The following is a 14,864-nucleotide window of genomic DNA, read 5'->3' on the forward strand; positions in this document are numbered from 1 at the left end:
CCTTTGGCTTATTGGTAGCAGTCCTGTCTCTCAGTTAGAAGGTGAAGCCACAGCCCAGTCAACCCCAGTGATTTGCAGGTTGAATATTATCTCCAATGCTATGTTGATATCCAGCGAGGTAATTGTGTGCAGACTGGGTGACTGTGGGCTCAGTGGTAATGTTCCTACGTCTGGGTGGAATTTTCTATTCTTGAGACTAGAGAAGACTTATATGTTGCCCCTAAGGCGTGTCCTGAAGCAGGGCAGGGGGGATTAAATTGAATGAATGGGAACCCTCCCGCTCAAAACCAGAGGCCATTTCACACTTGGGTGGGCAGGGTCTCGGATGGGAAACCCAAACCTACTTTTTTGACCTATTAAAGCCCTTCGGTGATTTACATTTACAACGGTCCTAGGACTTAGTTCCAGGCAGAGCGTTGCAGTATCGCTCCTGGCCACTGCAGCACTGCCCCTGGCTGAGTTGGAGAGCTGTTAGTCAAGCTCTCATGGGCAAGCCTTCGGTCCAAAGGCAGCAGGAAGTCCTGCCCACTGCCAATCGATACGCAAGTGGGCAAATGGCAGTGGGAGTTTGAGAGTCAGCTATAGCACTTTTGGGATCGACTCTCGGGATAGAATCCATGGAATTCACAGTGCAGAAGGAGTCCATTTGGCCCATTGAGTCTGCACAGACCCTCCAAAGGAACATTCTACCTAGGCCCACTCCCTTGCACTAACTCCGTGACCCCGCGCATTGGTCATGGCCAATCCACCACACCCTTGGACATGTTTGGGAGCCAAGGGCTGGTTTAGCTCACTCGGCTAAATCGCTGGCTTTTAAAGCAGACCAAGCAGGCCAGCAGCACGGTTCGATTCCCGTACCAGCCTCCCCGGACAGGCGCCGGAATGTGGCGACTAGGGGCTTTTCACAGTAACTTCATTGAAGCCTACTTGTGACAATAAGCGATTTTCATTTCATTTCATTTCAATTGCTTGCCATCCTTAAACTCCTACCCTAAGTGCGGTGTTGGGCTGGAAAGTCTGTCTTATACCCACTGAGTGGCTGGGAGGATTATCCACCCGATTTTTGCTTTTTAGCTCATTGATTATGCATCAACTAGAAACTAGTCGAGTGTCGTGGCAGAATCAACCGCCCCTGTCGCCTTTACCTCAAGGAGTAAATGATCATGTGCTCATCCTAATCAAGCCATACTTACCTTTGCTCTTGGATGGCTGCCTAGCAGTGCTTAATGGAATATCTCTCTTTAAAGTCACAGAACGGCAATTGATATGGCATTTGTTGTTTCACTGTGAGAGTAGATAGACAGGATCGGCCTTTGTGAGATGGACAATATTGGGGACTGTAATGCTGTGAAAGTGATGCTCCAGCTCATCACCTGAATGCTCAATAGGATCTATGGAGTTCTGATTACTCCTTGAGCAATCCTTTAACACTTAACCCAAGATTATCTTCCACTACTCCACTCTGCTCTTTGACCACTTCCTAGTCTTGCCTGTGTCTCCCTCCACTCTGTTCTCATGTTCCCCCAATCCCTCAAGTCCTGCCTTGGTCTCCCCCATCCCTGCTGGACTTGTCTTGAGTGACCAGCCTTGGTACAGTTTGTGACACATAGAACATAGAACATAGAACAGTACAGCACAGAACAGGCCCTTCGGCCCTCGATGTTGTGCCGAGCAATGATCACCCTACTTAAACCCACGTAACCCGTATACCCGTAACCCAACAATCCCCCCATTAACCTTACACTACGGGCAATTTAGCATGGCCAATCCACCTAACCCGCACATCTTTGGACTGTGGGAGGAAACCGGAGCACCCGGAGGAAACCCACGCACACACAGGGAGGACGTGCAGACTCCACACAGACAGTGACCCAGCCGGGAATCGAACTTGGGACCCTGGAGCTGTGAAGCATTGATGCTAACCACCATGCTACCGTGAGGCCCACACAGGCACCCAGCATCTCGCACTAATGCTCTTAAAGGTAGGCGAAAGCAGAATCTAGTGACCTCAAAGTCGATGAAGTGAAACTCGCCAGGTACACGCCACTTATATACAAAAAGAAAACAGACTATTCTTAAATTTGGAGGGGACATAATTCCGGTGAGTTGGCCTTCTAATGAGCATTCATGAGGTGAAAACAAGATGTTTCCCGACATAGGTTATCAGGAAATGCGAACCATCTTTATCTCACCAATGATATCAAGAGGATAAAATTCCAAACTAATTTCCCACCAGTAGGAAACTGACTTTTTCTATCATGCCAGGTTCAGAGCCTCCGCCCTTGACAACTCCCACTACTGATGAGAGCGGAAAACTCCACTCTCTGAGTCACAAGGGTAAGCTTCTATCTCCACTGTAGAAAACTCCACTCTCTGAATCACAAGGGTAAGCTTCTATCTCCACTGCTGAAACTCCAGTCTCTGAATCACAAGAGTAAGCTTCTATTTCCACTGCAGAAAACTCCAGTCTCTGAATCACAAGGGTAAGCTTCTATCTCCACTGCAGAAAACTCCTGTCTCTGAATCACAAGGATAAGCTTCTACCTCCACTGCAGAAAGCTCCACTCTCTGAATCACAAGGGTAAGCTTCTATCTCCACTGCAGAAAACTCCACTCTCTGAATCACAAGGGTAAGCTTCTATTTCCACTGCAGAAAACTCCACTCTCTGAATCACAAGGGTAAGCTTCTATCTCCACTGCAGAAAACTCCACTCTCTGAATCGCAGGGGTAAGCTTCTATCTCCACTGCAGAAAACTCCAGTCTCTGAATCACAAGGGTAAGCTTCTATGTCCACTGCAGAAAACTCCACAGGCACTGTCACCTTTGAGTACTTTGCTGAGATCCAGGGAGAATAAATGGTGGTTAGCATAAATGCTTCACAGCTCCAGGGTCCCAGGTTCGATTCCCGGCTGGGTCACTGTCTGTGCGGAGTCTGCACGTCCTCCCCGTGTGTGCGTGAGTTTCCTCCGGGTGCTCCGGTTTCCTCCCACAGTCCAAAGATGTGCGGGTTAGGTGGATTGGCTATGCTAAATTGCCCGTAGTGTCCTAAAAAGTAAGGTTAAGGGGGGGGGGGGTTGTTGGGTTACGGGTATAAGGTGGATACGTGGGTTTGAGTAGGGTGATCATTGCTCGGCACAACATCGAGGGCCGAAGGGCCTGTTCTGTGCTGTACTGTTCTATGTTCTATAATACTTGCATCCAATAAGTGTGAATGTCTCCCCTCTCCAACACTATCCTCTCTTGTTCATTTTACTTTGACTCTGCAGGCTTGGTTGCAACCAAACTATGAGAATGTACTTTAAAGGTTTAAAACCATGAGGAAGGCACTTAAACCCACCTCAACTACTCTTCCCCAGTAGGTTCAAGAAGCTCATTTGTGATTTTCAGTTAGCGCCTGCTCAATGGCAAACACCATTGCCAGATAAATTTAAGTGGTTGAAAATTCACATGTAGTGTGCACCTGAATTTCTGACATGCACTTCCCAAAGGCAAGACTCCCTTGCTAGCTGCACAAGTGTCAAAAACACTAATATAACTCTACTCATCGCAGGAAATTTGGCAGCAGAACACCCATCGTGGGACCTTTAGATTGTAACTTCTCATTGTAACTAAAGTTCAAATACAACTAATGTCCGTGTTCTTGCCGTGTCTGTTTGTCCCATTCTATTCTATTTACTTCTTACTCACGTCTTCTCTTTGATTGGAAGAATTGATCAATGACGAACCAGGCCACACTAGTCACACCAACAACTGCACCAATGTGGAGGAAAGGAGCTGTTACCTGCCAAAATAGAATACATCTTTAAATTCCAAAATTAAGAATTGAAAGCAAATGCTAGCAAACTGGCTCTTCAGTATCACTGGCTCAATCCAATGTCTCCATTCTGTTCTAAAGTTTCTTTATCATTCTTTCCTTCAATGAGAGATTCTGCAAAATTGACATTGTGCAAGACCTTTAGGACGGGCTTTCCCTTCCTGCCAGCTGGGGAGTCAGTGGTGAATGTATGGCCACTGCAGTCATTCCATGCTCCAATGAGCATTAATTAACTAGATATGGGATTTCCGTCTCTCAGTCAGTAGGAACACCTGCCTCAGAGAGCTGCCGGCCAGTCTTGATGGGCACCAGATCTCTCCCCCCAATAGCGGCAGAAGCTACAGGATTGGGACTGACCCCTGAGTTTAATTCCTGGGAGTCCAGGATCAGGTAAGTGTGGGAAGGTGTAGCCACCGAAGTTTGCCACTTCCCCACCCAAAATGGCGAGTTACAAAGGTTGCAGGGAAAACTGGACAATTATAAAGAGACAAGCAGTTTGCAGAAGTTCATGTGTATTCTGGCTGCAGGGAAGGCAGACAGCACCGAAACCAGCAGTTTGCATATTAATGGGTCGATCCCCGGGAACAATGGATGCAACGATTAGGTACAATTGGGACATTCTATGGCAGGTCAGACTTCCCGGCGCCAACGGGAGTCTGAAACAGTAAGTTAAAAACAGCCCCAAGAACCGCCCAGCGATCGGGAAACAGCCCCAGTATTGTGGAATTCAAACCAATCGATTGGTATGCGGTCCAATCGATTGCAAGGAGGTATAGGGTCCGCCCAGATGGGCGCGAAGCCCCTGTGACCTATAAAATTCAGGTCCCAAGTATAGTTCGCTCTCTTAGCCGGCCCTCCCAGCAGAACCCCTTTGCAGCAGCTCTCTAAGAACTTGACCGTGAGAAGGAGAGGCCTGGCCAACGGCTACACTGACAAGTAAGTGTCCAACCAACGCACGCTACGAGAATAGACACTCCTGACCCCTTAGCCCGTACCAACTGGGAAGCCTGCAGTCTCAGGACAGAACAAGAGGCCATTGTTCCCTGATCCAGTGGGTTCCCTTATCAAAGATAAGTATTGGCTCATAGTGGTAGGAATAGTTTAATCTGCTAGTATTAGCTGCATAAGTATCGATTTACTGTGTAAATAATAAATGTGTTTGATTGAACCTTACTAACTGGTGTATTGAGTCATTGATCTCAACTTGAACTTGAACCTCGTGGTGGTATCATAAGGATACCTGGCGACTCTAGAGCTAAGGAATAAAACAGAGCCAATTGAGTGTAAAGCACACTCACCAGAACGAGCAACAAAAGTGAGGAGGAGAGATGAGATTTTGGGGTATTGATGGAGATGCTGATGCAGGGGCCATACTTCTTGGGAGTGAGTTGAGGGTGCCCAATTTTGAAAGAAGGTTGTTGATGGAGGTGACAACCCTATTCCTGCCCATGGTCTGAGCAGGGTCACGTTTCTAGCTTCCATCTACCTCACAACACCTCCCATCACCCTGCAAAATTGAGGCCAGGCAGAAAGCAGCCCTTAAGTAGTCATTTATTGGCCTCAATTGGGGCAAGGGTGGGTTTGCCAGACTAGGCCTCACTTGTTCCACCATAAAATTGTGGAGAGGTCGGGGCTGGTGGGAGACCAGCAGGAATGCCATCAGGAGAATTTTACAGGTGCTCCTTCCCCAACAACCCCAAAGTGATTCATTTTGGAAGGTCGAATTTGAATGCTGTTTACAGGGTTAACGGCAGGATTCTTGGAAGTGTGGAGGAACAGAGGGATCTTGGGGTCCACGCTCATAGATCCTCAAGTTGCCACCCAGGTTTATTGGGTTGTTAAGAAGACGTATGGTGTGTTGGCTTTCATTATCAGGGGGGTTGAGTTTAAGAGCCATGAGGTTTTGCTGCAGCTTTATAAAACCCTAATTAGACCACATTTGGAATATTGTGTCCCGTTCTGGTCGCCTCATTATAGGAAGGATGTGGATGCTTTGGAGAGGGTACAGAGGAGATTTACCAGGATGCTGCCTGGACTGGAGGGCATGTCTTATGAAGAAAGGTTGAGGGAGCTCGAGCTTTTCTCACTAGAGTGAAGAAGGAAGAGAGGTGACTTGATAGAGGTGTACAAGCTGATGAGAGGCATGGATAGATGGGATAACCAGAGACTTTTTCCCAGGGTGGAAGTGGCTGTCATGAGGGGACATCATTTTAAGGTGATTGGAGGAAGGTATAGGGGAGATGTCAGAGATAGGTTCTTTACACAGCGAGTGGTGGGTGTGTGGAATGCACTGGCAGCAGAGGTGGTGGAGTCAGAGTCATTAGGGACATTTAAGTGACTCTTAGACAGGCACATGGACAGCAGTAAATTGAATGGGTGTAGGTTAGGTTGATCTTAGATTAGGATAAATGATCGGCACAACATTGTGGGCTGAAGGGCCTGTACTGTGCTGTACTGTTCTATGTTCTAACCTGCAAACCCAATGGTGGGGGAACATACAATTCTGCCCATGGTGCCTTTTTCAATTATGATCTCTGTTATTGCATTCCACAGTCTGACATGATGGGATTCCAAATGCTAGGCCAAAAAATTAAAAATTAGCTGAGGGGGGTCACGTGATGCGAGCACAGGAGCGGTTGCTTTTTTGGTGAGCTCTCGCTTTGCTCATTTTTTAATCCTCATTTTACCCTGGTAAACATTTCATATTTGCATTTTCTTAGGTTATGTGGCTTGCGTTATGCCCCTGGAAGATCCTGTTTAATTTTTATGCAAAGAAGAACCGAGATACATCATTAATATCGTTGTTTGTGGCAGTCAGAGTGCGCTGGGGTGGGGCCTAGCTTGTAGTGGCATCGTTGTTATTGAGCGGGCTCTCACCTTGACGATGCTGTGTGCTGAGGATCTCGGGATGCAGATTGTTAGAACTCACTTTGAAGGATTATGGGGGTACTTTTAGGAGATTGATGGAGGACCATTTGAGAGTTCTTGCACTCGGAAGAGCATTTTCCCTGATAAAGTGCTGCCTTTGTGTTTTCAATTTCCTGCTGTGTGGTGTGTTGTCTATCTTGATGGATTTGGGAGATGGGGACTGGGCAAGGTGTGCCCGTGAGAGCGGTCCCTGGCGAGAGATGGGAGATGGGATCCTGACTGATTTTGAGAACTAGTTGCCATGCTTCAGTAAGCTTGATTTGGAGGTTGAGTGCATTAGATTCGTTGGAGCACAATGTATCTGGTCATCGAGGTCAGGGGTCGGTTGGGCTCACCGACCACTGGTTCTATATCGTCCTATTCTCAATGCTTGTCGTGAGGGGTGTCTGGCGGGTTGAGTTGTTCCTCATGAATCAGGATACACGTAACGGGTTGGAAGCCCGATTCCTCCCCCATTCTCCCGCATGATCCTCTGACTTCCACAGCAGGAAATCCAACCGGTTGGGCTTTCGTGTAAGTATAGTCAAGCACAGCCTTGGAGCAGTTTGGGCATCCTTTCCTTGGGGTTTTCTTCTCTTTTTATCTTTGCACGGTGAGCAGGGCGCTGTTCCTAATTCTGGTCTAGCGCTGTGCTTTGGGGGAGGTTCCTGCTGGTTGTGCCAGGGAGGAGGGAATTGGCGCTGCCTCCCAGGGCGCCCAATTTTCGGCTGCCTTGATGATCCTTCTCCTTCTCGGGGTGGGGTCCCCCTGGTTGGGGCGGCAGTATTTATCCTTTTTTTCTTAATTCTTAAATAATCTTTATTGTAACAAGCAGGCTTACATTAACATTGCAATGAACTTACTGTGAAAATCCCCTAGTCGCCACATTCTGGCGCCTATTCGAGTACACTGAGGGAAAATTCAGAATGCCCAGTTCACATAACAGTGCGTCTTTCGGGACTTGTGGGTGGAAGCCGGAGCACCCGGAGGAAACCCACGCAAACACTGGGAGGGCATGCAGACTCCGCACAGACAGTGACTCAAGGCGGGAATCAAACCTGGGCGCTGTGAAGCAACAATGCTAAACACTGTGCTACTCTGCCGCCCATAAGTAGAAGGCAGGACGGTGCTTTACCATGGATGGGGTTGGAGAGGTATGGGTTCAGCTGGGGAATAGGTTTTGGGGTGTGGTGGAAGTCCTGGGAGTATAGTTTCCTGTTGGGTGGTGCTGGGTTAAAACAGGTTGGTGCTGTGGCTAGTATCCTGTTGCCCCTGGAGGCTTGGGATGTCCCTTCAAGTGAGTACTTGTTGGAGGCATCCTGGGAGGTTGGGCTTTGCTTCTTTGGTGCACAGAGGCCTAGGGATGAGCCGAGTCCTATGCTTTGGTGGCGATCCTGTTGACTCCCTGGAGGTGGGATACCTTCTTGGCCAATTGAGCAGCCTGTTGTCTTCTTCAACAGTGGGTGCTCAGCGGGTGCCAGGGATGTACAGTGCCTGGGTTGTGTCTTGTTTCCTGGTTATCCTGTGGGTCAGTTCTGGTAGCTCTAACTCTTCTTTCCTTCTTTCTCTTTTCTTGGGAAGCCCTTAAGGTCTGTTCATAATCCAAACTTGTTGCAGGTGCTCTCTGCACAGTTGTACGGAATGATATTGGTTCTGCTCTGGGTCTGGGATTGAGGGTAAGTGGCGTTGTGTGGTGTGTATGTAACTCCCCTTAGAACTTTAGATTTCGGGCAGCATGGTGGCGCAGTGGTTAGGACTGCTGCCTTGCGGCGCCGAGGTCCCAGGTTCGATCCTGGCTCTGGGTCACTGTCCGTGTGGAGTTTGCACATTCTCCCTGTGTTTGCGTGGGTTTCATCCCCACAACCCAAAAGATGTGCAGGGTAGGTGGATTGGCCACGCTAAAATTGCCCCTTAATTGGAAAAAATAAATTGGGTACTCTAAATCTATAAAGAAAAAAGGACCTGGGTTTTCAAGTTTTTTCCGTTTCCTTTTTGTAAGCATGGGTATGATGAATCCGTTCTTGGCTCCTACATGGGTGCAGTCGGGTCTGGTATCTGAAGAGAAGAGGCTATGGTGGGCTGTTGGTGCCTTTGGTGCTGCTCGAGTTGAGGGAAATGTATGTTGGTGCATGTCCGAAAATAGAGCGGAAAATCTGTCCTCATTTTCGTGGTGATTGCGGGATTGTGCGGCAAGGGAGCATGTACACCATTTTATCATGTTTTCATGACCTCATCCTGTTTCTCCTTCGGCCTCTGGTGGGGCTGTATAGGTATCTAGTTATGTATAATGATTGTGATGCCATTCTCCTGTTTCTCTTGGAACTCTTGAATGTTGAGCCGTTTTTTCTCCTTGCTTATGGTGATGCATTATTGTGTAATTTTGTTGCGTTATTCTTTAAAATGTAAAACCTTAATAAATATATATCTATATACATAAAAACATACAGTTGAATCAAATATTTAGAAAATCTTTGGGTACATTGACCAACGGCAGAAGCACTGTGAACATGTGTACTTGAAGGCAACAGAATAAGTGGTACGGCCCTTTGGTAGTCTTGTCCCCAATGGCCAGCTAAAACACTGCAGAAGAAACACTTCTGGGAGCAACGTTAATTGCATTAAGGAGAGACTTCCGTCCCTATCTCTGGACAAAGTCCCTCCTTAAAGAGCTGCCAGTAGCTCTGTAGTTCCAGCAGTGCCACTGGGAGCGAACTGTCCCCTCACATTGAGGAGCACAGGTAATCCTGTGGTTAGGGGTCTCAATGAAGGGGGTGAGGAGGGAAGAAGGGGGTAAAGAGCTGGGATCTAGGGACAGGAGGAAGGGTTAAGCGGGAGATGACTTTTGGGCTTGGCGGGGTGGTTGCGCCTGATGACTGCAGGGGACTACAAAGGTAGCCATCTCCCTTGCCCGACACCAGCATGTGTAAGGAAAGAGCACCCCACTTACTATAAGCACCTGTGCAATGAAAGCAATGATGCCATGATCGCACATGCTCAGCAACTTTGTAGTGTGCACACCTTTGTGTACCACCCAGGTGATTCATGCCATGTGGGAAGCAGCCAACGGCACCCCCAGTGCTACATATCTGCAAGTAGGCCTGCAGCATGGTGGCATAGTGGTTAGCTCAGTTGCTTCACAGCTCCAGGGTCCCAAGTTCGATTTCCGGCTTGGTCACTGTCTGTGAGGAGTCTGCACGTTCTCCCCGTGTCTGCGTGGGTCTCCTCCGGGTGCTCCGGTTTCCTCCCACTGTCCAAAGATGTGCAGGTTAAGTAGCTTGGCCATGATAAATTGCCCTTACTGTCCAAAAAGGTTTGGATGGGGTTACTGGGTTACGGGGTTGTGTGGATAGGGTGGAGAGGTGGTCTTAAGTGAGGTGCTCTTTCGAAGGGCCGGTGCAGACTCGATGGGCCAAATAGCCTCCTTTTGCACTGTACATTTTATGATTCTGTAATTCTATGGAAATGGTTCGGTATGAATGTATTTTACGCCCACTGCAGACAGTAGGCAGACAGAAGAGCATTAGCAACCAGCAGAAAACCTGCGGCTAGATATTAAATATTTGCCATCAGCTGGAAAGAAAATATGTGTGGGGAGTATGTTAGGATTAATTCCTTAATTTTCTGAGGACAAAATTGGGTTTGAGCTAATGCATGCCAAAATATGGAGTAGCCTTCATGTTATTTTATGTCAAGAATCCCTCCTTCCAACTTGATAGGTCACAGGCGCATGGAAAACCTTTCCAGAGAACTTTAACAGTAGTTGGGGAATGTAAAATGCAGGGATAGCATTTATTTAAGGGCTACAGCATGTCACAAGAGGGTAAGTTGTAATGCTGATAAAAAATACTGACAAAATGCTGAGAAAGTTGTTCACAGTGGCACAGTTAAGACAAGATATTGAAGAAAAGAGTTGAAATTGTTGCCGGACGAGATGTACAAAGAAAGATGGCCTGCGTGAGGACGAAGATCATTCACTGGTAAAAACGTAACTGATTCTTTTGTCTACTATGTACGTACTGTGTATGTTTCTTTGGTCGCGGAAATATACTTTTCACTGTACTTCGGTACATGTGACAATAAATATCAATCAACTAAATCTCTTTCGGCCCTCATGTCTAGCTGTAAATGAGGAAAAGGATTGCCGATATTAGAAAGATGGTAATAGAAAGTGTTCTCCTCATTCTTGAACATCAAATCTTCTCCATCAAATACATCACAACCCTAGGCTGGGAATGTTGCACCCGCTGGGAGGTATCATTCATATCACAAACTGTCACAAAGCCAATCCCAACAAGTTACCATGCACCAGCCCAAATTAATTCCCCTGTGAATTCTCCATGACCAGGATTTTACGTCTGGAGTAGGGAACCCAACGCAGGGATAATTTCCATCTCCTGACCAGTGTCTCATCAGTGTTGCTTGCTATCCTCAGATGTGGCTTATCTTACAAAGACTGGGTTCCAATGATATACCGAGTTACCTATGGAGGGGTGTATGAATGTGAATCCGGAGGTAGAGAGTCACGGATCATAGCGTCTGGCTGTCACTACACCTCTTTATGGCAGACTCTCTTACTTATCTCAATCTTGCAGTGTAGTCAGAAATGGTCTGAGTAATTAAAGCAGTACACAGGAAAATGTTTGGAAAAAAGAGTGCAAAAATGGAGGACTAACAAAATCAACTAATGCCATGGAACAAAATGCAGCAAGTGACAACTGAAAATAAAACTATGGCTCACAACTTCCTCAGAGTGGCAATCTCCGATGGATTGCCGCTCTCGACGGACTTACCCACGCTGGAATATCAAATTCCCTGTCTCTCCGAACCTTCCTCACCCAGGTTGGGTGAGACAGGACCAGTGAAGCATGCCCCCACATGCATTGGTTAGGAGTAACTGGGGCATAGAGAGGTAAGACACCACCCCTTTCTGCAGCACTAACTGGAGGGGGGGTTTGGAACAGCAGGAGGTTCGGACCAGGGTGGGGGTGTGTGGAGAGGTTGGACCAGAGGAAGGGGGTCAGTTAAAGAGGTGGGAAGGGGGATCAGTCCAGGAGGAAGGAGGGGCCAGGCATCAGTGCAGGGGGGGTTTGCAAGGAATTGTGGGGGTGGGTGGATGGGAATGAGGTCTCGGCTTTATATATAGTTACTTGAGAGTTAGAACTGATTTATCTCCTCTAATTCCTTCCAAGTAATTATCAAGGTAAAACTGGCAGAACTATCCAACATTAGCGATTTAAATAACTTCTGTCAGATGGTTCCCAATTCAGCACAAATTCCAGAGGAAGTTAGGGAAGTTAGCACTTCTCGGCAATTGCCAGGTAAGGCCTATGTGGGAACATCCGAGAGCGATTTCCCAGGGCTCCATTGGTGTACCCCCCCTTAAATGTGACACTGGGGAACCAGAAAGTTATGTATATAACAGAAATCAACATTCCCTTTTGAGTACATTGGAGCAGGCCAGCTTGTCATGTTATTCAGCAGCCACCTTTTTGAGCAAAGATTGCTCACTGAGTGGAGGTTTGCGTAAAGATCTGAATTTAGATTGGGATTTTTTAACAGATTCCCTAAATGTTGAAATGAGGCCACTCATGTTAGTAATACAACAATGGTTTTATTCAATTTCAGCATGTGAAATCCCCCAATCAGCAGTCGGACCAATTTTTGTCCCAAACCTATTTTCCCGTGGCTCTATGCTGCCGGTGAGACATGGTAAAATTGGGAGATGAGGTGTTTTAGCTGATAGGATATACATTATGCTATGTCCACAGGATGTACATTATATTTTCCATTCAATTCCACAGCATTGTGCCGTGGGCTTTCTCCTGTAAACAATGGTGTGATGGAAGGAATCTCTTGTAAAAATCTGACAGGATTCTACTATTGCAGGCTCTCAGAGAAGAAATTAAAACAAACTGTTTTACTTCTAAGTTGCTTTAAAAAGTTTATATTAAGCCAGGTCAGTTACATTACTGAGTAAACTCACTTGCAGTGACAGAATTATAGTGTCCCATTCTTCCTTCCACATAATTCCAATGACTATCATCAAAAGTAGGATCAGCAAGACTAAAATCAGGATTGCAACCTTCAGAGAATGAAAAAAAACACACCAAGATGATAGTACAATTTCACAGGCCAGTTAGCTTAATATAAGTCATAGGGAAAATATGAGGAGTTATTATTCCAAAGATGTGCGGGTTAGGTGTATTGACCATGCTAAATTACCCTTAGTGTCTATGATTCCATAAAATATGTTATAGCAGGCCACTTAGATAACTTTAAGGCAATCAGGCAGAGTCAACATGGTTCTGTGAAAGGGAAATCATGTTTAAACACCTTATTGGAATTCTTTGAAGAAATAACATGCTGTGGATAAAGGGAACTTGATGGATATAATGTACTTAAATTACCAGAAGGCATTTGAAAAGGTGCCACAGCAGCATTGATGTTGTATACTCAGGATCGTACCCCATTTGAACAGACTTAAGATAATAGCACTCAGTAGACAAATGTGAGCATTTAAATTGCAGAAAACACAAATGCCTGACTTTGCTAACCCTCAAAACGGCAGCTTTCCACTGTCAAAGTATTCAAATTTCTCTTCAAAATCACTCTAGATTTTGTGTTAATATGAATTTTTCCTAGTTTCCTTGTCCCCATTATCTTCTTCTCCCTATCCAACCCCCTCTCAGCACTTCCCTTAATTAATGTTACCCAGTTCCTGCTCTCAATCCCCTTCCCAAATCTGAACATGGTCTGTCTGCTCTCTTTTCCTACTTTAAATGTTTGCATTTCCCTTACCTCTCTCAATGGACTGTCTCAATATTATTTTACAACTATTTTAAAACATGTCTTGCAATGAGTCCATCACTCTAATATGATTAGCAGCTCTTGTTTTGGGATGAACTCCCTCTAACTTTGCATTGGTATCCCCATGACTTCCATGGAATGAGGGGTTGTCAACAGGTTAAAAAACTTGCAACTCAAAAGTGGCTCTGAACATTAGCTTGTGCCAGGTGGTTACACTGAACGTGCAGTGGGCCAGAGCTTATCATACCTTAAACTGCAAATGCACCCAATAATTGATCACTAGTATGGTGGAATACTATAGCTATTATGCATATGTGCTGTTACTCTCGGCTTCTATTTCCCTTTCTTTACAGAGTTGATTCACTCCACTCATTTCATTTCATGGAAGAACTCTTTACCTTTATTCATGTGACTCAGTTCAAGCTGGCACTCTATACTCTCTCCCTCAATTCACACTGGCAGCCTTCCTCCCATTTCCCTCCTAGTTATGCTATTATTGTATTTTTTCTCAGCTCACACTGGTACTGGCAGTGATCTTCTTCTTCTTCTCAGTTCATCTGACACTCTCTTCCCCACCCCATCCTCAATCTTACTCCAACGCCTCCATCAGTTCTGCACCTTGACAACCATCAGTACCACGCCCGGTTTCCCTTCACCGCTCAGCACTGCTCATGTTGCCCACCTACTTTAGCTGCTATACCTGGGGATTACATGACACTGCACCCTGGCAAGAAATCTTTGATATTTCAAAAATATGGTGAGAATTTATAGCCAGAGCTTATAATGTTCAATTTCTTAAATAAGGAATTGCAATTGAGAAGGAAGGGCCAATACTAAAAACATTATTTTGATTGGAATGTCGCAGTCGGATTATAAATGTAACATTACCTTGTTGATCCAGTGTAAGTAAAGCAGTAGTCCCAGAGCAAAGTGACACAATGCAAGTATCTGAAACAACAAAAGCAGCAGAACAGTAACAACGGCAAACCAGCCTGAACTATCTGACTCATTTTCAATGCTACAATGAACAGAAAAGTTACCAATCAAGATCACCAATGAAATGGAAGGACAATTATTGATGAGCAGTCTTTAAAATTGGTTTCAGCAATAAATTCTTTTTTTAAGATTGCATGGCCCTTGGAATGTATGAAATGTACCCCACGTTTCACAGTGTGTTTCCTTCACTTCCCATTGTTCAGCAATGCGCCACTTCATAATTCACTGTTGAAAATGTTTCCTTGTCTACCCCACTGTTCCCCAGCATATATCATCAATTTTCCTTTTCTGCTTACAACTGTTCCCAACTCTGTGTTCCACTGATCCCTAAAGTTTACC

The 14,864-nt window shown here is 45.9% G+C and overlaps 1 protein-coding gene across 4 annotated transcripts in view; it reads right to left on the reverse strand.

The window, feature by feature from the left end:
* LOC119952291 (glycerophosphodiester phosphodiesterase domain-containing protein 5-like) overlaps positions 1-14,864 on the reverse strand; it is a 153,740-nt gene that overhangs the window by 56,801 nt on the left and 82,075 nt on the right. For all 4 annotated transcript variants that reach the window (XM_038775923.1, XM_038775924.1, XM_038775921.1 and 1 more), the window contains exons 5-7: positions 14,418-14,477; positions 12,706-12,804; positions 3,689-3,782 (exon numbers count right to left, since the gene is read on the reverse strand). In XM_038775923.1, the coding sequence (XP_038631851.1) occupies positions 3,689-3,782; positions 12,706-12,804; positions 14,418-14,477 (253 nt within the window). The remainder of the gene's footprint in view (positions 1-3,688; positions 3,783-12,705; positions 12,805-14,417; positions 14,478-14,864) is intronic.

Source organism: Scyliorhinus canicula, chromosome 17 (assembly GCF_902713615.1).
Source record: "Scyliorhinus canicula chromosome 17, sScyCan1.1, whole genome shotgun sequence".
In the NCBI taxonomy this organism is placed as follows: Eukaryota; Metazoa; Chordata; class Chondrichthyes; order Carcharhiniformes; family Scyliorhinidae; genus Scyliorhinus; species Scyliorhinus canicula.